Raw genomic sequence first — 24,239 nt, 5'->3', positions numbered from 1 at the left:
TTATTAGGCTGGTGATACATAATCCAATTAGTAGGCTCCAGTTCTCAGGTACTGTACCATGAGCAAGAACTGTGACATAGCTAATCCCAGGCAGAAGTGACTGGGACAGCACTCACTGAGTGCAAATCAGGTCTTACACCATGTTAATGCTAACATGACACCGTTAGCCTGTTCTGAACGTCCGTGCCTCTTCGTCCAACCTCATGTTCTCCTCACAGCGCTTTGTGTCATGATTGTCTCATTCACAGGTAACAACACTGAGGCTGGAGGGATGGCCGCTGGGGTGTGGCAGAGCCAGGTTGAGAGCAGCATTCTGGCTCCTGAGCTCACTTCCTAAGTACTGTGCTTTGCCGCCCTCCCTGAGAGCCCTGGGCAGTTGCATGTCCACTTCCTGTTTTGTTTTGGTTTGGTTTGTTGTTTTGATGCAGGGTTTGTATGTGGCCCATGCTGGCCTCAAACTCAAAATGTCTTTCTGTCTCAGCCTCCCCAGTATTTGGAATAGATCTGATTCTGCATTGAGTTCTAGTGCCCCAGCTACTGTGCAGGTATCATTTGATCCAGTGATCCACAGATTCCAAAGGTCTCGGGATACATCTTAAAGGGCACTTCTTGCAGGAAGCAGTGCCATGCGTAGGAGTAGCCAGTCTCCAATGAGTTTATAGTAGTTCTTTTTCTGCTTCTATCATAACTCATTGTCATTCCTAAGCAGACCATAGGATGTGGACAGCTGTGTGATTGTTGCCTACCATACCCCAAACTGTTTCTTCTCTCCATATATTCTCCTGGTAGAAGTTGTCTTGGTTAAAATTGGAAGACAAGATTGGAGCGGTCATGGCAGTACAGCCTCATACTGTCCTCAGAGCAGGAAGTTCAAAGCCATAGGAAACCTAGAACCTCACCTGATCCTTATACCTAATAACTTCCCCAAAGCTCTTCTTAGATGTGAGCAGCAGGCTGTAGAAAGCAAGATGAGGACCCATGATCTCAAACCCTAATTGAGGACAGGGACTTCTAGGCCCTCGGGATATAATAAAGGCTCTTGAAAATGCCAGCTTACCACTTGTGCTTCTGGCTCTGTGTGGGCTTGCCTCTGTCCATTCCTCCTACCTGTCTGTCTATCTTTTGCTAGGCAAGCACCCTACCAGTGAGTTCTATCCTCGGGCCTCTTTGTACACATTTTTAGGCAGAGTCTCACTCAGTGGATTGCCCAGACTGGGTTTAAGGTTTCTCTGTAACTCAAGCAGGACCTGACTGATCCTCCTGCCTGAGCGGGGATTTGCACCCATGTGTGCTCGCTCTCCCTTCTTGAGGCCATGCTTCCTTGTGGCCTCCATGTGTCATGGTGATGCCAAAGTCTCCCTTGGGCTGTTGGGCAAAGCCACCAGTTGGGGAGTTTGAACTGAAGAGTACAGACTTGCTACAGCCCAGATAACAAAATGTCAGACTGCATCTTCTCAGGATTAGTGTTAAGGTCTTGGTCTGTAAGGCAAGAACAGGCCCTTGAGCTTCATCCTCTCAGACACTCTTGCTTGCTAGACATGGGCTTTATTTTTCCTTCTGGAAAAAAAATGAATTTAACACGGAGGTTTCCTTGTTTTATGACACGGTGAACACAGAGACCCTGGAACCCTAAATCATCATGCAGAGTCACCTCCCACCCTCCCTAGCCCTGTCTCATCACCATTTCTGATTAGTGGCCGTGGACTTGGCGCCAGCAGTGTGGAGACAGTAATTTATATCACGTTGTGATCCCGGGGCTTCAGGAAGGAAAACTTTGTTATTTAAAGTTAACCAAGGACGATCTCACATCTGTAAGTGCTTGCACAGATACGCTTTCCTTTGAAAAAGCTAAAGGCATTGCTGTGCTCAGCGCTCGATCTGCTTAGTGGACAGTGCAGAACATAGGGTCGGGTTGTGTTCTCCATCGTTTTCTGTCACATCATTGAGTCATTTCTTGGACACAGGACTGTGCCAGAGTGTTAGAAAGTTGTAACAGTTACCTACTTCTCCTGTTCTCCCTCCTTTTAGAAAAGTTTCTTAAACTGACGTAAAAATTCCCTCCACAAAATGTCTTGCTGTGTCAGCACAAGAGCCTGTCATTGTGGTTGCTTTGGTTTTAAATTGCCCCACCCTGAAAAGGCAATTAGGTTCATGTTCAGCAAGACAGCAGACCACCAAGAGGCACAAGGAGCCTCCTCTGCAAAAGTACTTTGACTGTAGGACTAGCACATTGGAAACAGAGAAGAAATTCACTGCGGTGCTTTGTAGCAGCTAAATGAAGGAATCAAAGTCACCGCAGCAATGAGAAGAATATACAGGGCAAAAGATGGCACTCGGGGAACGAGGTCAGAGAAGCCTCTCCTCGTGGAGCCTAGGCATGCCAGGGAGGGCATAACACCAGGAATCACAAAAGGACTGGGGTGTCCCCGTGCTCTCAGCCTTTCCTCTCCAGATGTCCCATGAGCAAATACTCCCTCCCAGGGTCTCCTTTAGATGCCGAGACTGAGACCTAGGAGTCGTCAGTTACTGGAAGGAGACATCTCCTGCTCATGGCAAAAATGAACCACGTCAGACCAGTGGGACAGTTTGACCTGAAGCCAGTTGTGTTCATAGTGAGAGTGTGTCCATTTGTAATCCTTCAGTCTGAGATGGTGGTTTTTACCTGTGGTTATGATTAGATACCTAATGATGTTAAAATACCCTTTGTCTTATAAAATATTACTGACACCAAATGGAAGCTTTGGATCAATTTTTGTGTGTGGATGTTAGTTATCTAATTTGATAAATCAGTTGTCAAACCCTAGGCAATTGGGGCTTTTTTTTTCCCACCTGTCCCAAATTTATTTCTTTGTCATATATGAAATGTAAACATTCTGGATTTAGGCTTTTCCTTGCATTCTTTCCCTAAAAAAGTCGAATCTAGTGGTTCTCAAAGATTTTCATAGCAGAACTCTTCCCCATTTCACAGCAAAATCTGTAACTCCCCAGTATGACAAATAGAAAAAAAAAGGCTTATTTTCTCTTAAATGTAGTTTATTAGAATATTATAGATGGCAGGCATTCCCCCAGTCTTGTAACAGCAAAGACTTACTCCTACCCTTGGCCTGTTAGAACTTGGCAGAGGGAGTAACCACAGCCTGGGTTCCTATGGCCGGAAGAAAGGATAAGAGTACGGTCTCACTTCGCCAGTTAGATGCTCAAGCCTATAACGGCCTATGCCACTTCTGAACCAGGGACATGGGCCATCAAATTACAGGAGCCCTGGAAGACTGAGCCTGGTTGGACTTAATATATTCCTTCTCATTAACATCTATGCTAAATAGGGTGTGCCCCCTCCCTGTTAAAAAAAAAAAAAAACAAAAAATCACCTCTTTAAGTTTTCTTGTATTCCTGGAGTTGAGCTGTAGTCTTTGAAGCGTTCTTCAACCATGACTCTAAACCTTTTTGTTATCTTTGCATAAAACAGTAAACTTGCCTACCCCCTCACTTAAGAACCTACATGTCTCACTAAGTTACTAGAGAGAGCTCTGTCCTTTATTCCACATGTTGGGTCTTCCAGGGTTAATGGCCAGAATGAAAACTAGGTAATAAAGGGAATCTGTCAATACACAATGGGTTCACGAAGCAAATGGATTCCTTTCATTAGATCCCCAAACTCAACCCCATTTGTAATGTTAAACTCCTGTGAACTTTATTGATGCTTATGGTTCTTTATTATGTTAATTTATTAATTAGTTTCTTTAGGGGAATGTGTGTGGGCATGTGTGTGGAGGTCAGAGGACAACTTGGGGGAATCAGTCCTCTCCTTCCACCATGTGGGTTCTGGGGACCAAATTCAGGCTTAGTGACAAGCACCTTTACTCACTGAGGTGTCTCATCAGCCCAGAAGGACATTTCTTCATGGCAGGTTCTGAATGTGGAGACATGGCTGTTGTCTCTCTATACAAAGAAACAAAACAGTCCACTGTTACCTTAATCCTTTACTGTTGAGGAGAGTCACATTTAATTTGATGTGAATAGGAAGTGAGAGTCTACACTGCAGTGAAGCAGGAAACATTGTTAGGTCATACTTTCTTTTGCTTCTGAAGCAATACAAGGAATTACAAAGGAAATACCATTAATTGGACTATACACGTATCTTTAAAGCCCAGTCAACTAAAATAAAAAAGGAAACGAAAGAAAGTAACTCTATAGACAGCTGGTGCATAAATGGCTAATGGCTTAGCAATTTCAAGACTGTGTGAATGCAAGTTCTACCATGTAGGTCCTTGTACTTTTAAGTAGAGACAATGTAAATTTATAGTCTTTCAACTACAAACAGTAAATATGAAAACAGTGTACTTCCTTAGTAACTGAGATAAAAATCATAAAATACAATGCAAATAAAGTATAATTTTATGCATAATACCTACTTACAGAGTTGATCTATTTAAAAAGAATTCATAGATCAAGGATAGAATGTAAAAGAAAATCAAAAGATATGTCAGTTGAGTAATTATAAAAGTTCCACAAGTTACAATTACAGTAAACTTCCAGGCAAATTTTTGGTTTTTCGAGACAGGGTTTCTCTGTGTAACAGCCCTTGCTGTCCTGGAACTAGTTCTATAGACCAGGCTAGCCTTGTACTCGCAGAGATCTACCTGCTTCTGTCTCCTAAGTGCTTGGATTAAAGGCAAACTTAACCACCGTCTGGCCAAGAGAGGCAAATTTTTAATGCTAAATGCATGTTTTTAAAAAGGAAATAAAAGAAGTAAAGCTTAAAGTCACTGATCTAAGTGTCTCCTTGAAGATGTTCTAAAGAGACACTCAAGTTGAGCCAAATAAAGAGCAAAGGTACTAAAAGGGAAAATATATATATATAAGGGTAATATTCTCCCAAATTTGGATCATTCCAGATTGAGTGGCCCTTCTCAAAAATACTTGGGACGAGAAGTACTGTGGATTTTGTGACACAGGAAGATTTACATAAGCATAGTGAGATGACCTGGGGATTGGACCTATGTCTAAACATGAAATGTATTTGTTTCATGCATATATTTTATACACAGCCTGAACTAATTTTATATACTTGCCTAGGTTTGAACTGTGACCTATCACACAAAATTAAATGTTGGATTTCTACTTGAGATGCTATATTGTTGCTCAAAAGATTTGTTTTTAGAACACTGTAGGTTTTAGATTTACTAGGTGTGTCCCTGTGTGTTATGGGGAGAGACATGTAGGCAAGTTTGGAAGACCCTCTGTAGATCCCTCCCCATCATTAGTGAACTAGGGCTACAAATTCAGCAAAGCTCTTATCCGGAATGTTACAGTGAAAGGAGTGGATATGAGTGAATGGCTTAAAAGTAATCCACAAGAGAAGAGTCAGGTACACCGTGCTTGAATCTGCTAACAAAAATGACTAACACACTCAGAGCATTACTGACTGGGGAAGCTCACTTAAGCCTTACTGTGGACCCCAATTTCCATGCATTGTTGGCCATATAGACCTATCACTTATGTGGCTGGCCTTAGTCCCTAGCATGGCCCCAGGCCCAGCATGAATCACACTCAACATAAGCTTTGTGGTCTGGCCGATGGCCCCACCAGTTAAGCACTTATATTAGACAGGCCATTCTAATGACTAAGAGGTCATCTCTCAGAAGCTGATGCAAGCTTAACCCCTTATCTTCAGCTCTCCATTGTCTATACAGACACAGAAACCAACCTGTATTTGCTTGATTAGCAAGATGACTCAGTTGTAAAATCCTTGCCTTGAAAACATAAGGACCTGAGTTCAATTCCCCATCACCAGGAACAGCCAGATATAGCAGTACGCTTCTGTAACCCCAATACTGGGGAAAGAAAAAGGAAGATTCCTGGGGCTCCTGATTGGTCAGTGGGAAACCCTGTCTCAAAACATGATTAAGGAAGACAGCACCCAACATTGACTTGTGACTTCCCCACACGTGTACATGCACACAGAGAGACCACACACAAGCATATACAGTCGGCCTTGCCTAGCCACAGGCTCCACATTCTCAGAACCAGCCAAAATCAATGAGAAATGCTCTTTAATAAAGTTGTATTTTAGAATTAGGGAGGTGACTCAGTATGTAAAGTTTTTGCTGCGCTAGTCTAAGAACCTGAGTTTCATTGCCCCAGCACACACATAAAGAGCTGAGCATGGTGGTGTACATGTACGACAGTGCTGGGGAGTGGGCGAGGCAGGCCGTTCCCAGGGGCCCAAACAACAAGCTCCAGGCTTAGTGAGAGAGGCTGTACCTCAGAAGATAGGGTAGAGAGTGATAGAAGGCAGTAAACTGTAGTGCAGTCTGTGGGAAGAGGTACATAGGTTCTGTGCAAATACTAGCTGTTTTGTTATTTGTAATGTGTTCCAGAACCAATTCCCCTGACAGCTATTTCCCTGACAGGAAGGACTAGACGCAAACCATGCGCTCATGACTGAGTTTAAGTGCATGCGTTACAAGGTGCTCAGAAGTTTAGGTTGTTTACATCTGACAGGGTTCTCGGTCTGTGTCATGGTGAAACACGGTTTATTGTTTCCAGTGATGTTCTGCCCTAAGGTCTCACTTGTCTAACGTTAGTGTGGCTGCCACGGTTGATCTGATTAGTGTTTGCATAGCTTTTCTTTTACATTAACTATTTCCATTTATGTTTCCCCCGTATGCCTGTGTCTCATCCGTTGATTTTCTGTTTTCCAGTGGCTACCACAGCGCCACAACATGCATCTTTTTGACTTACGAAAGCCGTGTAATTTAGTCCTTTCACCAGCCAGGCTGACATAAGAGCTTTCTCCATTTCCCCCACCAGCCGTCTGAAATGTTCTTGTTGTGAATAACCATTCTCTGTATATTAAACCCCTCAAGTGCACTGCTGCTGGGATTTATATACCCGATTTTTATTTTAAGCATCTGCTTAGTTGCACTATAATTTTTTTTCCCCAAACATGCATTCTTCTCTGTGGGACTAAAAGAACTCGGCTCTTAGTGATCCTTGCAGTGTGGACTGAAGAAACTCTTAGTCTTGCCTCTGTTATTGAAGGAACAGCTCACTAGTAGCAGTTACTTCTTCATCCTCACCATTCCACTGTCCTTTGGAGTTCATCATATAAAAATGTCAGTTATCTGTTTTGGTACTGATGTTTTCTCCTTCTCTCTGTTTTTGTTTTTGTCTTTATCAATTTTCTCATGATGCATCTGGTTTATGTATTCTTGACTCTACAGCTTGGTGTCTTCTCAACAACATGGGGGAATTCTTGGTGGTTTTTCACTTCAAACCTTTGTCCTCCCTGTCTTCTCCTCTCACAGGAGTGCACTTACACTCATGGGAAATAGGAATACATTGTTTGTGCTTTAGGAAGGAGTGTTTACTGTAGGACCAAGAGCTGCAAGAGGGTTTGCCTCCTATAAAACAAGGACAAGATGTGACCACTTTCAAAAGTTCTTCTTCCTAGTGCTCGCTCTTGTTTTCTCTCTCTCTCTCTCTCTCTCTCTCTCTCTCTCTCTCTCTTTCTCAACTTTCCAGTGTGGTGTTTTGAATCAATAGTTTGGGAGTATTATTTGGGCTGTCCAAAGCATGTGAGAGCTCTGTCTTCTGGAGACTGGCTTTAGAACTGGCTATGTGCACTTAAGTCGTGATTTCTTGCCTTCTCGTGGCCTTGGATCACTTGCTTCATTTCTTTTTGTTTCAGTTCCATTATCTGTAAAGTGAGGCTAATGATAGTGTATAGGTCATAAAAATGGGGAGTAGTCAGTGAAGTAGACCACTTAGTACAGTGCTTGACTCATGCAGAAATCAGGAAAGGTAGCGATTCTTCACCTTGGTATCATGATATGTATTGCCACCCTGTTTGTTTCCCACTCCAACAGTCCCAGACCAGTCAGCACCCCCTCTCTTCCAGGATACAAGTTCTGAGGCAGAACGGAAGAGAACAGAAGCACGCCATCTTCAGCGTGTTAGGCTCATGGGGGGCCTTTGGCAGAGAGTAGTCGGCTCTTGTGTATCAACACTGCCCTCCCAGCTGTGGGGTTTGCTGTGGGCTGGGGCTGTGGGAGCTCTCGGGTGCTGGTACTGACTCTAGTCTTTCCTCTTCAGTATGGAATGCTCCTGTACCAAAACTATCGCATCCCGCAGCAGAGGAAGGCTTTGCTCTCTCCTTTCAACACCCCTGTGGTAAGTAGAGGGCTTTCAACAGTCAAGAACTATGGGAACCTCATTGTAGCACACCTTACCTGTTGCACAGACATTAACAGCCACTTCCAGCTCTCAGGGAGCCATCTTGCTTATCTTTGGCTTTTGTTCCTTTAAGTCATGGGACGCATGGATGCTGAAGTCATTCCCTGGTGAGGATATTAAGAATAAAACCACTCCTGCTCTCTAAAAGTACAGACATGCACTATGTTACCAATGTGATCTTAAAGGTCCTCTGGTACCTATTCCCAAGAGAGAGAGCAAGCCACGTCATAGAAGACTCTAGTGTTTGCTTCCCTGAACTGCTGCCCCAAGCATGATCTACAGTGAGGAGTTGGGGACAGATCAGCCAACCTCCCTTCCTTCCCTTCTTTTTAAACCAAGCCCAAAGCCATTTTTGACATTTTTAGCCTGGTCCCACTTAAATCACTGAGTTTTCCACCTGAAACAGGGAACTCTCTAGCTCCATTCCCAGTGTCTTTATGATTTTTTCCTGGGGGTGGTCTCCAGCATGCTGCCCTGGCTGATTTCTTTGTGTCTTAGTATCTGTGGCCTTTGTTTTACAGCGCAGCGTCTCTGAAAATTCTCTGGTGGCGATGGATTTTTCTGGACAGACCGGAAGAGTGATCGATAATCCGGCTGAAGCTCAGAGCGCTGCCCTGGAAGAAGGCCATGCCTGGCGGGTAAGGCACCAGCCCCGGTCTGGTTGAAACTGGTTACACACAAACACCCAGGTTTTGCCACAAGGGCTCTGCTGGTGTTGGTGAGAGGGAGTTAAGGGAGTAAGTGCAGGAAGCGGCTGCCCCTGGAGTCCTCCCTGCTGTCAGCCTTCCACACCGCTCTGTCCTGAGCGGTTCCTGCTGATAAATTACTAGTGGCTGTTTGTGGAGGGCACCGGGCCAGACGTCCGCATGAGGACTCCACAGGGAACAGTTCTCTCGCTCAGCTCAAGTGCTGAATCTGCAGATGGGAAGATTATCTCCCAGCTCAGGTTTCCCTGAAATTTAAAGACCATGTGCAGAACACCTGCCCAAGGCTCTGCTTCGGAGACATTCCCAGTCCTGCAGCCACAGTGTGGGAAAAGGGCAAAAGTCTTCAGCACAGGGACTCTGGAGAACAGTGTTCTGACAACTGCCAGGGTTTAAAGCAGTAGCCTGTGCTGCTCTGCTGACTCTCTAGGATTTACATCATAGGTAGTCAGAGTAAGAAACACGTTGATGCCTCAGTGCACGGTTGGCTAGACATAACCAAAATGCATTTGCTTTACCATTTTGGCCAGGAAACTCTTTATTCTCCATAGTCAGGTGGTATCATCAAAGTCTAAGTGTTTGGGGACACTGCTCAATCATCCTGTCCTGGGCAGTGGGTGACTTGGTACATCAGTCTCTCATCTTTGCTAAAGTAGGCATCTCTTTTGCAGAAGCGAAGCACAAGGATGAATATTCTAAGCAGCCAAAGCCCCCTTCATCCTTCTACCCTGAATTCGGGTAAGCACTGCTAATCACTTTGTATTGGATGTAAAGGCCAGGAAGAGCCCTGCACTCTGAACCTCTCTGAGCTGTGCATGGTGCTCCAGGTTGACTGGAGTTGGCTGGCTCTTGGGGTCTATCTGCAGAGGAGCCAGGCCTTACCCTCTCTCCGCCTCCATCTTCCCCACAGTGATTCACAGAACTCAGCATTGGTTTCATGGACGTATCTCCCGTGAGGAGTCCCACAGGATCATCAAGCAACAAGGTCTCGTGGACGGGTAAGGAAACTCTGCTGATGGAAGCTACGACTTATTGAGTGCTCACAGTTCCCTGCAAAAGCCAGCTCAGAGTATGCTGGCCTTGCCAAGTTAAGGGCAGAGATGACTCTGAACTCTCCTGTCCTGGATGTATCCAGATGTACCCTTTACCCCTCAAATAGAAAAGGACAAGGCTAGTTATTTTTTTTCTTTCTAAGGTAGTAAACAAATAGGAGAAAAAAAAAAGAAATCACCAACACCTTTTTATTTACACACTTTATAAAACTGGCTTTTACTAAGGTTGTTATGACTTAGACCTCAAGAGGCTTGCTTCTGCTTGTGACTGCTCAAGTCAGCAGTCTCTGCTAAGCTGGACAGGGCAACAGAAGCTGGCTTCACTCGTGTGTATAGCGGATGGTGGCAGCCATTGACCAGAGTGACTGGAAGCATGGTTGGAGCAGGTGACCTACAAGGACTCATATCGTAGCTGTCACAGGGTAATTAGGGCCAGCAAGAGACTTTGGACCTCAGAGTTCAAAAAACTCTATCACCGCTGCTATCAGCCCAGTGGCCCCTGGCAGCCCAGGGCAAGTGTTCACTTTTGCCTTCATCCTGCCCTTGCGCCCTATCTCCAGATAGAAATGGTAGGTAGATAAATGACTGAGACAGGAACACTTCAAGCTCCCAGGTTTCTGTGAGTAAGCATGTCATCCTGCCTACAGTGAACATCTTCCACAACAATGGCACCCATGATGATGCCGCCACCACCACCACCCCACCCCAGACAAATGTGGTTTGCAAAACAAAGGGCTTTGTTATGGAGTTTTAGTTCATGTCTACCATTGTACTTTTTCCATATTTTCCCTTCTTACCTTTCTTTGTCCCTTGAGGGGGCAGTGGTACCTCTCCTGCCCCCAAATAGGTCCCCTTCTGCTTGCTCTGATTTCATGTGATCGCCATAGATACAGATAAAAATATATTGTTAAGTCTGGATTCCACATACAAGAGAAACATGTGACATGTCTTGAGTCCAAGATAACGTTCTCCCTATAAGTCTGGCCTAGGTAGGGTGTGGGGCTTTACTGCGAAGCTCCCTGGAGAATCAGGGTGGATATTTGCATTTTAAAGGAACTGAGAAGTTAACAAATGTGTTTTACCTCTCAAGTGTGGATTCCCCGTCCTATTTAAATACTTTTTGGTCTAACCTTACACTCAACAAGCTGGTGACACCACTAATGGCAGTAGTTTGGTCTAATATCTCATGACATTCTTCCTCATAATGCCACGCAGAACTTGGAAACTTGCTTTTCTTCCTTCCTAGTGTGTGGACTACCTCTCACACTCCAAGAGCACCTTTGTTGGGCCTCTCTGTGCTGTTCTGTTTTACATTTTATTTTGTGATTGTTTCGAAGTTGTAGAAAAGTTACAAGAAGAATTCAGTCAAATCTGCTGTGTAACTTTACCCAAGATTCTGGTGATAATAGGACAGCATTTTTTTAGTCTGTCACTTTTTTTTCCTTTTTTAACATTTAAAAGTAAATTATAGCTTAATGTCCTTTTATTCCTAGTAATTCCTGAATGGAAGCTGTGTGGTTTTACCTAACCACAGTGGTATTATGAGAACCAGGAAACAAGCGCTGATACAGTTGTCACATATTTAAATTTTTAGCATGCCCCTCGTGGTATGCTTTACAACAAAGAGGGAAAATCCGCAACCTTAGGTGCTGCATCTGCCTTCCTTGTAGGCATTATAATCAACTCCTATTGTGAGGAGAAGCCAGACCTGACCAGTGGTGTCTGTATTTATTCCAGCCAGCATCCCTTGGCTAGAACTGGCTTGTATATCTAGGGCAGGAGTACACAGGAAATGATAGGAGATATCTGAAGTCCCTTAGCTCTTTCCCCATAGTGGTGGTCTGGTACTCAATGAAGATGGTCTCAGTCTGGTTCCTGTGCCGTCAGCTAATATTTCACTCTTGTGAAGTGTAAGGCACTTTGAAGTAGGAAATACTGCTTCTTTTCAAGGTCACATCCCCTTAGCTCCCATAGAAGCTCTTCTTCCTTGCCACAAGGGAAGGGTGTGGTGAGTCTTCCACCACTCGCTAGGTCACTTCTCTAAGAAAAAACCTCTCTTCTTTGGGTAATTTTGGCATGTTCCCATTGGTCTGCGAGCACTTTCTAACCCTCTAACATAGAACATTTCACCTTTGTCTTTGTAGTTTCCCTGCCTTACCAGAGTCAGCCATGTTCTCAAGGGTCCCTGGTTCCTTTCAATGTCAAATGACATTGTCAGCTACCTTCTGGATGCTGTTGCCACTGAAAGCCACTCAGGTGCCCAAACACCAAAGTGTCGTGGCTGTAAGCCCGTTTTTATCAGTCAGGTCTAGCTGATGTGTCTATGTATACATGTGTACTCATACATGGGAAATACACTTGGGTTTAAAAAGAATCAATAATCAATTGCTGGTTTCCCACTCCACAGGCTGTTCCTTCTCCGTGACAGCCAGAGTAATCCAAAGGCGTTTGTACTGACTCTGTGCCATCACCAGAAGATTAAAAACTTCCAGATCCTACCCGTAAGTACTGATACCTTCAAACCAGTCCTTCCTTTTGCTTCCATTCCTGATGGAAGTTGCAGTTTCCAGGTTAAATATAACCAACTATAGATAGTAGCAGACGGCCTCCAGTCCAGTCTGTGAGGGAACGGTACTGAGAAGGGTGCCGTTGCCTTGCGACCTCTGAGCTTATGTGTAACTAACCAAGAGGGCCTAGGTCTACCAGACGCTAACAGTGGCCAGGTGAACTTCAGGCTGCTAAGGAAATTGACTGAGCCCTTTGACAAGAATAACTGTGGAGTGTGCTGTGTGTGGTAGATATCCAAGTTGGTTGGTGAACTTAGTTCCTGAGTCTGGTGAGCAGGAGCAGTTTAAAAACCCTTCTGAACCTCAGATAGTCAGATGGCCTTTGTCCCTTTCCCGGTATCATACAGTGAGGTTATAGCAACAGCACCCAGCACAGATGCTAGCTCCCTACCCACCGTGTTTTCTGACCTACCTTGCCACATTTGTGTGTGTGGCCCTCAGGAACAAAACCATGAACAGGCAAATTGGCTCCTGACCGCAGGCCCCGGGTTGTCCCCCAAGGTCACCTCCTCCTCTAATGTGGCAAGTATTTTCTGTGTCTCTGCAGTGCGAGGATGATGGGCAGACATTCTTCACTCTGGATGATGGGAACACCAAGTTCTCCGACCTGATCCAGCTGGTCGACTTCTACCAGCTCAACAAAGGTGTTCTGCCCTGCAAGCTGAAGCACCACTGCATCCGCGTGGCCTTATGACTTCCCTGCCCTCTCTCAGAGGCTGGGGGCAGCAACACTGGAACGGAGAGGAGACGCCTGCATGAGGGGGAGAACACACACCTGCTCCCACCCAAGGACTCAGAACAACATGGTTTTTCGATCGGTGCCAACCGACCAACATCAATTAGTTATTGGACTTCACAAAGATTTGCCGCTGCGGATCAAGCAGGACCACCTCCCTCTGCGTCAGCCATTTAAATTGGGGGAGGGTTGAGATCCAGTGCAAGTGTGGGAAGAAACTGGAATGACGATTTTGATTAGGCCACGTAGGGTGAAAACCGCAGAGAAATGATTGGAAATGAACTCTTGCCCTGGAATAATCTTGACAATTAAAACCGCGATGTTTACTTTTTTGTATCACTTTTTTGCACTCCTTCTTCGTTGTCAATGTTGTACTCAGCCTATGGTAGGAGGGGATGTGGCTTTGCAACCCAGATGAGACAAAGATTTTTGAATTGGCAGATTTCAGCTTGGAAAAAAAAAAAAATGGGTTCCCAAAGTTTTCTTGAGGGCATCCTGCTTTCCACAGGTTGCCACAGTGTGGATTTGGCTCCTACATTATAGACACCCCAGTCCTTCCCATCATACTTGAAAAGCTTTTTTTTTTAAAAAAAGATAAAATAATCAAATCAAAGGTGTCGACTGTGGGTGACACCAAGCATGTTTTGTGGACTCAGTCAAGCTCCCCACAGTCTGGTCACCATTGTTGTTGTGCTGTGTCTGGTGATTTCTTATTCGTGTATCTCGTTCTCCACAGTGCAGGAGACCTCATGACTTTGGAAAACTCGCTGTTCCCCCAGCACAGCACAGCTGCATGACCTCAGCTTTCGACTGATGTCAGCAAGCCTTCTTGGAACACATTGGTATTCATTGTGGATGCCACATAGTCCATCTGGGGTGCCCCGTGCCTCACGTTTTCACAGCCACCCACTGTTGTAGAATAATTGCTGCCTTTACCCTCTGCAGTAGCCTCAGTCATTTCAGTTCTCCCACCAGGGTGGGGTGGGGTCATGGGGTTAAAGGATTTAAAGAGAAAACGTCAACTTGTTGGCCTTGTGCTCTGTCAATCTGAGCGTCTATGGATAAAGATAAGGAAACACTGCAGAGGGCACTGGCATAGGCTGGCTTTGAGTCTTTGCTTGATGACCCCTGCACCCTACTGAAAACCCCCTAAGCCAGCAGGAGCAGGGTATGCAGAGGTCTGCCTCTGCTGGCTTAGGGCGAGAAGTACCTCACAGTGGTTGTGAACATTGGACAGTTTTTAGCAGCATGATGTTTGCTTCCTCCTCCAAGAGAGGAGTCAGAGAAGGTGGCTGGAGTTGTCACTGGGTCCCCTGAGCCCTATGGAGGACCCGCTGTTGTCCCCTTAATGATTTATCAGGCATGAGGGTAGCAGACAGGACTCCCGTGAGAAACACACAGACAACCGTGGTGAACAGGTTTCCTTTCCTGACACCACCCCTGACTGCCCCTTTTGAACCTGAGCTAGCCACTAGATTGCCAGTCCCGACTCGCTGGAGTGCTCCCCAGGGAGCACCCCTGATTGCCCTGCGGTTGACGGCATAGTGGAAGATAGATGTGTCAGCGCTTTGTAAAAGAGTCAGCTGCAAGCTGGTCCACAGTATAGAAACACTGTAGTTCACAGACCACGCAAGCCGTGTTTCCACGCGATGTTTATTACAACAAATGAAGAATTTTTTTTTCTTTTTACTTTTTATCTTTTTATCTATCTTTTATCTTTTTTTTTAGTAAAACATTTTCTTAAGCATAAATGCTCAATTGCATTTCTCTTTCTTTCGCAGCTAGTTAATCATTCAGTTGACAATGAGATAATTCTCAAGTTCATGCCTGGCAGCAGGTCTCCACTGATCTTCCCCTTAGGGACAGATAACGGACATTTCAGTTTTACCGTACTCGTTTCTTTTTGCTGACTTCGGGTCAGAACTTTACAAAACAGACAGCAAACAACTCTAGGGTTTCTTTCTCCAGTTTACACAGACCAGTCCCCACAGTGCATAATCCTTTTCTCTTTTGCCTCTACAGTAGACAGCTAGGACGTGTATCTCATATTTATAAGTATGCATTTTATTTAAAAGGAAGTATAGGCTTGACTCTGGTTCACAATTTTGTACGTAGCTGGTTTGACGTAGTATTTTGTACTTCCCTAGCCGAAGTGAATTGTCGAAGGCTGCAACCCGCCTTGAGTGTAGCAGACTTCAGTGGCCCCGAGCTCGCCAGCCTTTGCACAGGCAGCTGGGAATTCCACCTGAAACAGCTAGTCCCTGGGGTAGTGGGTACCCAGCCCCCCTAGCCAGAGACTGAAGGACATTTGACTTTTATTTTTGTATTTAATTGACATGAATGTAAAGGGGACAGCTCAGGGTTGTTCTGGAGCCTGTTTGACTTTGTAATCTCTGCCTGTGATTTTCTTTTCTAAAATGAAAACTCCGTGTAGCCACCTGGACTAAGTTGAGAAGGAAAATGCCAAATGCTTTGGGTTTTTAGAGTTTTAATAGGGTAGGCTCTGTTATATTATTAGGTGTTAGAGTTTCTGAACGTGTTTTTTTTTTTCTCTGTTTGCTTAAACTTTGAAGAAATATGTGCCTCAGCTTAGATGTTTTGTCTTCTCCTTTCTGCACTTAAATACCTGACAGTCTGTCCGATCGCTGCGCCTCCGTGAGCATAAGTAGCTCATCGTAGATTTGTGATGTCATAGTGCAAACTGCAGTGACCGGAAAATGACCTGACATGTAAACGTTTTCAGGGAATGCAGAGGGTGTTGATTGACAGACAAAACCTTTTTCCCGCGTGCTTCGCTTCACTCTGTGCTATATAGCTCTTTGGCTCGTGAACCTAATTGTAAACTTTCAGGTATTTTTGTACAAATAAGGGACTGATGTTCTGTTTCTTGTTATTAGAAATAAACATTAATACAGTGTTCTTCATTTGCTGTTGTCTTTTTATTTATGCCTGTATCTGAAGACTGGGCTTGCGGGTGGGTAGCTCAGTGGTTCAGAGTGCTTGCTGTGAATGCAAGAGAACCAGGTTTCACATCGCCGCCCTCTCCCTGTCCGTCCCTCCTCCCCACAAGACAAAAAAAAAAAAAAAAAAAGACAGGCCTGGGCTGGAGAGATGGCTTGGTGGGGACAGGGCTTGCCACACAAGATGGTTTCCATCCTCAGTACCCACAGAAAAGTCAGTAGTGGCACACACTTGTAATCCACTGGGGAAAAGCCGGGTCTCCCAGGCTTGCTGGTCAGTCCACGTAGCCTAATTGGTGAGTTCTGGATCAAATCAAGGAAATTTGTCTCACAAAACAAAGTGAATAGCACCCAAGGTTAACCTCTGGTCTCCAGATGCAAAGGAGCACAGAAGTTCCTGTACTTCCATATACCTAGGACTATGATCACACACACAGGCATGATGGACTTCAGAAGGTTTCAGAGAGTCGGATATCCACAAAAGGTTAACAGTCACCTCCAAACCAAACACATCTGACAAGGCATTAAACCATCAAGGACCCAGGTTGCCAAAAAATGGAGGGGCTGTAAAGATTGCTCAGCAATTAAGAGCGGCTATTCTTCCGGTTTAGTTTCCAGCATTCCCGTGACAGCTCATGACTACCTGTTAACCACAGTTCAAGGAGTCTGATGCTCCGTTTCTGGTTGCCTCAGGCACCAGGCATGCTCACGATGCACAGACATACACATGGGCAAAACATTCAGACACAAAAAAATATTTTTGAGAGAAATTGACCCATTAAAATAATGATGCACTCTGCCACTGCTGTCCTAAGCCCTCATGTGATTGAAGGTTCCCATTCGTGTGCTCTGGAGCTTCACTTGCTGACTTCATGCTTCCTCCACAACCTACCCCAGTCACACACTGTAGGCAGAGACTGCTTGCTCGTTTACCAGCAGCCCAGTCCCGAATAATCACACAGAAACTATATTAATTACAACACTGGTTGGCCTATTAGCTCAGGCTTCTTATTCACTAACTCTTACTTCTTAAGCCATTTCTATTAATCTGTATCTCCTTCAGCAACTAATGATCCTTCCACAGGAGGAGACAGACGCCACATCCTTATCCATAGGCCACAGCCTCGTGCTGATATACAGATTAATAAAAATGAGTTAATTTAAGATGTAAGAGTTAGTGAGTAAGAAACCTGAGCTAATAGGCAAAGCAGTGTTGTAATTAATATAGTTTCTGTGTGATTATTTGGGTCTGGGCAGCTGGGAAACAAATGAGCAGTCTCTACCTACAGCCCACTTGGGGATGTTGTCCGCTGCAGTGACATGTGTTCTTGGGACTAAGGGGATGACTCGTGGGTAAAGCACTTAGAGGACCAGAGTTTGGATCTCCCAGGCCCACATAAAAGCCCCGCAAGTGTGGCAGCTCCATAATCCCGGCATTCCTAAAGCGATTACAGAATCACTGGGACAAGATGGCTAGCCAGCCTAGCCAGAATTGGTGGGCCCTGGGTCTCAGAATTGGTGAGAGACACTGTTTGAGTGAATGAAACAGAGAGTGAGCAAGGAAGAATAACCAACGTCTACTTTAGACTTTGATGTGCATCCCAGACACAGAGTCATACAATGCGCATCTGTGGTTGCTACAAGAGCCCCTCACAGAAACAGACAACACCCCTCCTCATCATGACATACCATGACACAGCCCTGTGGCCCTTCACGAGTCTACGATAATGAGAGTGGGTGAGGGCCACCAGACCAGAGTTTCAAATGTACTTTGGTCACTCCAGATAGGATGACAGAAGTCAAACAGAGCACACAGGGGAAGAAAACAATGCTCAGAACACACTCTGAATCTTGATTTCACTACATCATAAGTGCTTAAGATACATCGTCTGTGCCAGACACATGTGCACAGACCTGGGAGGCGGAAGCAGGAGGATCAGAAGTCTCAAAGCTAGCCTTAGCAACATAGCGCCTTACAATCCAGAAGCCAACTTGGATTATATGAGACTGTTTCAATGACCATTAAAATACTAAGAAGGAGCTGAGCAATGGTGGCACGTGTGTTGGCTCCCGCCACTCAGGAGACAGAGGCAGGTGAATCTCTGTGAATTTCAGGCCTGACTGGTCTGTAGAATGAGTTCCAGGAAAAAAAAAAAATCAAACAAAGCCACTAAGAAGGACAGCTATATATAGTTAATGATAAAGGGAAGTTTATTAAATGGTAAAAACAGTATTTGGTTTTAAAGTAGAAAACTCATTCATATCACTTTGCACCTTGACACTTAGACTTCACTCTTAAAGACCGGGAACAACAACGGAAAATGTGGAACCGGCACTGTTGGACTTTGTCTTAATGTGTTTCTATTACAGTGATAAAACACTAGAAGCAAAAGACACTTGGGGAGGAAAGGGTTTATTTCATTCTACAGCTATGGTCCACGATAAAGGGAAACCAGGGCAGGAACTGAATCCAAAGCCATGAAGGAACACTGCTCACTGTCTTGCTCCTCCTGGCTTACTCGGTTTGCCTTCTTACACACTCCAAAACCACTTGCCTGTGAATGGCACCACCCACAGCAATAAAGAAAACATTCATTGGCTTGCCTGCAGGCCAGTTTGATGGAGGGATTTTTCTCAGTTAAGGTTCCCTCTTCTCAGATGACTTTGTGTCCAGTTGATGAAATATTAACCAACACAATTGATTCCTGGTCACTCTGACACCCACCACATCACTATTACACCATAAACTTTCCCTTCTTGTTTGTCCCCAAGAATCCAGGTTAATATTAATATCACAAGATAAAACAAAGCATAACTTTATAAAGACTTCAATGCTTCAAAAGTCAAAGTTCTCTTTAAAAAAAAAAAGCAAACAAACAAAAAACACTGCCTCTTAAAAAGTCCAAACGCTCAACAGCAGGTTCCTGTAAAATAAAAAATAAGGTACAAACTCTTATTCCACAAGGGAAGAACCAGAGCACAGTCACAATCAAAGCAAAACCAAAATTCAACAATGTAAATTAAATCTTGTAGCTCAAAGTTCCGCATCTGGGACACACCTTCCCAGTGACCTCTCCTGGTCTCTCACAGTGCCAAGTCTCAGCTGTTCTCTATGGCCCTTCACAGCATCCAAATCAGTAGTACCTAGGGGACTCCTACACATGACCAAGTTCAGCTGCCAACGTGAGATGCAGCCTTGGTACTCTCTGGATCCCAATGTCCGTGTGTTAACCCTGAAAAAAAAATACTTCCAGACTTCATTTCAATGATACTGGTCTCCTCTTAACCACCGCAGATTTTCTCAGCTCCAGCTGACCAGCATCAATTGTCCTAGTAAAGTAGTGGTTCTCAACCTATGGATCGTAACCCTTTGGGGAACAAACGATTCTTCCACGGAGGTCACATGTCAGATGTCCTGCATATCAGGTGTTTACATTACAATTCATAACAGTTACAAAATTACAGTTATGAAGTAACAACAAAAACAATCTTATGGCTGGGGGGTCACCACAACATGAGGAACTGTCTTAAGGGATTGCAGCATTAGGAAGGTTGAGACCCACTGCAGGAAAACAAAGGGTGCTGGTCTCTTGATCATGGTCATTCTTCAGATCCTGCTGACCAGATATCACAGATTCCTACTATAGATCTGTCACATGAACGGCCCTGCTAAGTCTTTGAGAGACTCTCACGCTACCTTCAGAAGCTTCACAAGCCATTTTCCTTTTGAGAACATTATCTTCTAAACTTCCCCAACAGCTCAGAAAGCTCAGAGAACTCAGTGGCTTTTCCAGGCCAAAGTTCTAAACACTTCCACAATTGCCTACTCTCCTCCAAAAAGAAAAACGTGGTCAGATCTGTCATAGCAACAGTTCATACTCCTGGTGTTCATTGGTGTGATGAAACACCAGGTGCCCAATGTGCATAGCCAGGCGTGGTGGCACACACCCTTAATCCCAGCATTCTGGAGGCAGAGGCGAACAGATCTCTGTGACTTCGAGACCACCCTGGTCTACAAAGGGAGGTCCAGGACAGCTTCAGCAGTTACACAGAGAAACCCTGTCTCAATCAATCAATCAATCAATCAATCAATAAATAAATAAAACAAAAACCACCTTATATGACCAAAAGCAACTTGGGAAGAACAGGGATTATTCTAGTTTACAGCTCATAGTCCATCACGAGGGGAAACTGAGGCAAGAACTGAAACAGAAACCATGGAGGAATGCCGGTTATTAGCTTGCTCACCTTGACTTGTTTGGTTTGCTTTCTTAAACCACTCAGGACCACACGACCTGGGTCGGCACCACCCACGCTACAGTCTGGCCCTCCCGCGTCAATCATCCATCAAGGAAAAGCCCCACAGGCTTGTCTACAAGTCAATCTAATGGAGGCATTTCCTCCGTTGAAGTTCCCTCTGCTCAGATAAGTCTAGCTGGTGAGAAAGAGAAGCCTAGCCAACACAGGCCTTATGTGTCATCCCTCCATCTACCACAGAGGTGGGGCTGCTAGCAGGGCCGACGAAAGAGAGACATGCCACCAATCTCAACCCAGCCCTAGCAGGCATCTTCAAGATCAATAGCTTTGAGGAACCATGAAAGACAATCTCCAGGAAAGGCAATGGATGCAGCTGTCCTTTTCTAATAGACTGGTATCTTTTTTTTTTTTCCTGGAACACAGTGTAAGCCTTCGAACTAAAGGTTTGATTCCTTAGACTAGTTCATGCATGACATCTGAGGTTTTTTTGTTTTGTTCTGTTTTAGTTTGTTCTTATTATTGTTTTCTTAAACGGTACTAGAGATTAAACCCAGGACCTCGCGCTTGCTAGGTAGGCACTCTACCAATGAACTATATTCCTAACCCCTAATTTTGGTTTTAAAGAGCACAATTGTTCGTATGTTGGGTCACGTTTACCTTCTGCTTATAGCGTCTACTTTTCCCAAACCCTTTGGCATTCGTGTCCATTCAACTCTTTGCTGCCCCCTCAACTGCCCCTTGATGTTGGTACACAAAATAAATCAGCAACCCCGTGACAAAGGGCTGTGCAGAAAGTTCAAGGACCAGGCACACAGGCCATTATTACTGATCACCTCATTGATTCGCTCCTCCTGTCCAGATGACTCTCCTGAAATGCTGCCCAATAATTTTATAACCAAAAGACATTTTTACTTGGTTTTTCCATTGCATATTAATCAAATGTCATTTTGGAGGCTTGTTGTTTGAAATAAAAGTTATGGCCAATTCTCTTAGTAACAAAATCTCTGGTGGAATTATAGCCAGACCTTTGAAATCCGCTGGCCTCTGTAGATTTAACTAAGACTGAACTGAAACTGTTGCATTGCTGCCAATGCTAACTCTCTAGTGAGGTTCATAGAGGTTATGTAGATGTTGAATATTTACAGCCTCCCTTTTCCTTATTCCCTAAACAGCATGTAAAGCAATTATTACACAACCTTTATATTACATTAGGCACTATGAGTGTCCTATTAAAAATATAAAGTTTACAAGAGTTTATATTTAGATTATATGCAGATATGATGCCATTTGGTATATAGGACCTGAGAATTTACAGATTTGGGTATGTACAGATATTTTTTATTTATCAGACATATTGTAACTAATCCCCCATAGTGATAAACAGGAACAGTATTGTGTGCTTTCTCATACATACACTGTGTCTGGGAGGGGTACAGAATAGAATGTTAAGGGATGGCTTCATGAGTCAAAAACACTTGCTGTGTAAATCTGATGAATTCAGTTCTGATCCCTAGAGCCACTGGGGTTTTTTTTGTTTTTTGTTTGTTTGTTTTTTTGTTTTTTTAAGCATATGGTAGTACCCAGTACCCATCTACAGTCTCAACACTTCTATGGTAGGTTGAGAAGAGGAGACAAGAGTATCACTTGAAGCCTGTGAGTCAGCTAGCCTGGAAAATAGACTGCTTGGAAACAAGGTGTAAAACAAGAACAGATGACACTCCCCTGCCTCAGAAACAAGGCAAAAGGGGAGCACAACAAGAAAGACTACCTGAAAATAAGTTGGAAGGCTAGAACAAGAGACACTCTACTTCAAAAACAAGGCGCCAGGTGAGAACCAAAGGGAAATTATTGCCTCCAGATAAGGTACAAGTCTATTGAAACAGGAGAGACTCTGCCTCCAAAGAAGCCGGGAGGTGAGACCCAACCCCTGCCATTGTCCTCTGACATCTACCCATGCACCATGGACACACACACACATTATAAACACACACCTCCATGCACACCATACATATACGTGCATGCACACATAATTAATTATTAAAGACATCATAGTAGTGTACCATGACTCATGACTGTACTCATGACTCTAAGACAGAAGATTATAAGATCAAAGTCAAAAAATACCCTGTCCCCTGTCCAAAAAGAACCTAATATAGAAAAGGAAAGTTTTAGCCTCAGGGATTCCTGAGTTTTAAGTTCTGAGTAGCAATAAGTAGATAGTAGCTCTTGCAGAGAGAACAAAGAACGTAAATTTATCACCATAAAAGGTTCAAGTAAAAGGCACTAGAGTAAGTGAGAGACTGGAGAACAGAAGTGGTAACAGGGTCAGAGTGAGAAGTGATCCCTTTGAGAACCTGCCCCTACCATGCCCTTTCAGGTTGTTAATCTGTTTCTGCAAAGCTTCGCTCTAGATTTGAGGGTAAAAACTCTCCACCAATGGATCACATCCTATTGGTAAGATGCATGGCTGTGTCAGATTAATTCAAATTTTTACAAACACCCGACTGTCAGTACTCAGTTTGGTCTTTTTACTCTCTGCTAATAACTGAATACCAACATTCAGTTGACAGTCACAACATAGGTGTATATTGTATGTAAAATTCAATTGTTTGAGCCTGAACTCCACCCCAATAACCTCAGAGAAGAAAAAGAAAAAAAAAAACACAAAATAGAAAAAAAAAAAGCACATTCTTTTTAACTAAATGTCAGCCTGTCAAGAAGCAAGTGTGAGCCAGAGATCAAAAATGTAAATTTTATATTCTTCAAGCTAGGCACCACTCTCCCAGCATTACCATCAATGGGGCTTTCTGGAGACTGGATTGTCTGAATATAGATCACACTGGCCTGTACAAAATCAACTGATACAACTGTAGGAGTGAGAGAAAAAAGTTGGTTGGCAGAATTTCTTAAAAGATGGCCATGTCTTGACAAATACATTTGATGTGACTACATGGCAGAATGACGTTTCATGTGGGATGCCCTTTTATATGCTGTGAATATGTCTTGTTACCATTGATTAATAAAGAAGCTGGTTTAGTCAATAGCTAGGCAGAATATATCTAGGCAGGAAATCCAAGCAGAGAGGCGGGAGGGTCTAGGGAAGAAAAGGTAGAGTTGTGGAGATGCCAGCAGCTTCTGCGAAAGCGTAACAAGTCACAACCCTCGTGGTAAAAATATAGAATAATAAAAATAGGTTAATTTAAGTTGTAAGAACTAGTTAACAATAAGCCTGAGCTAATAGGCCAAACAGTTTGTAATTAATATTAAGCCTCTGAGCAGTTTTTTTAAAAGCAGCTGCAGGACCAGGCAGGAGGAGAAACCTCCAATTACAAATGGTATAACAGTATGAGGCTCTCAAAATTCCATAGGGCCTGAGAAAGCTTTAAAAATGTTCTAAATGCACAGAAACAGATATGCACTGGGATTCTTAATCTCTGCTGCTGGCCACCATACAGAGATATGTCTCCCAATAGCTTCCTGCAATATGGAGTCAGTCACCAGCCACCATGAGCTAACAGCATGGTGCATTTCCATAGTTTCACACAGGCCTTGATACAGAAAGACTAATCAACCTGTGCTCTGTGATAGATTTAGCTCATACTCATACAGACAAAAAAAAAGTTTGTGGGCCTGTTGCACACTACCTAATGGCAGTATTGGGAGAAGGGAGTAAGCATGAAGTTTGTTGCTACCTCCACCATGATAAAACATCTAGTAGGGCAGAA

General features: G+C 44.1%; 1 protein-coding gene across 3 annotated transcripts in view; it reads left to right on the top strand.

The window, feature by feature from the left end:
* Window positions 1–16,221, top strand: part of Grb10 (growth factor receptor bound protein 10) — a 112,933-nt gene extending 96,712 nt beyond the window's left edge. For all 3 annotated transcript variants that reach the window (XM_085692223.2, XM_085692222.2, XM_085692220.2), the window contains 6 exons: window positions 8,098–8,175; window positions 8,760–8,876; window positions 9,614–9,680; window positions 9,853–9,940; window positions 12,402–12,495; window positions 13,109–16,221. In XM_085692223.2, the coding sequence (XP_085548349.2) occupies window positions 8,098–8,175; window positions 8,760–8,876; window positions 9,614–9,680; window positions 9,853–9,940; window positions 12,402–12,495; window positions 13,109–13,255 (591 nt within the window). In that variant the 3' untranslated portion in view covers window positions 13,256–16,221. The remainder of the gene's footprint in view (window positions 1–8,097; window positions 8,176–8,759; window positions 8,877–9,613; window positions 9,681–9,852; window positions 9,941–12,401; window positions 12,496–13,108) is intronic.
* Window positions 16,222–24,239: the final 8,018 nt, after the last annotated feature.

The sequence above is a fragment of the Myodes glareolus genome, chromosome 8 (assembly GCF_982192425.1).
Source record: "Myodes glareolus chromosome 8, mMyoGla1.1, whole genome shotgun sequence".
Taxonomy (NCBI): domain Eukaryota; kingdom Metazoa; phylum Chordata; class Mammalia; order Rodentia; family Cricetidae; genus Myodes; species Myodes glareolus.
The sequence above is the reverse complement of the archived record's forward strand: the minus strand, read 5'-3'. Positions and strand labels throughout refer to the sequence as shown.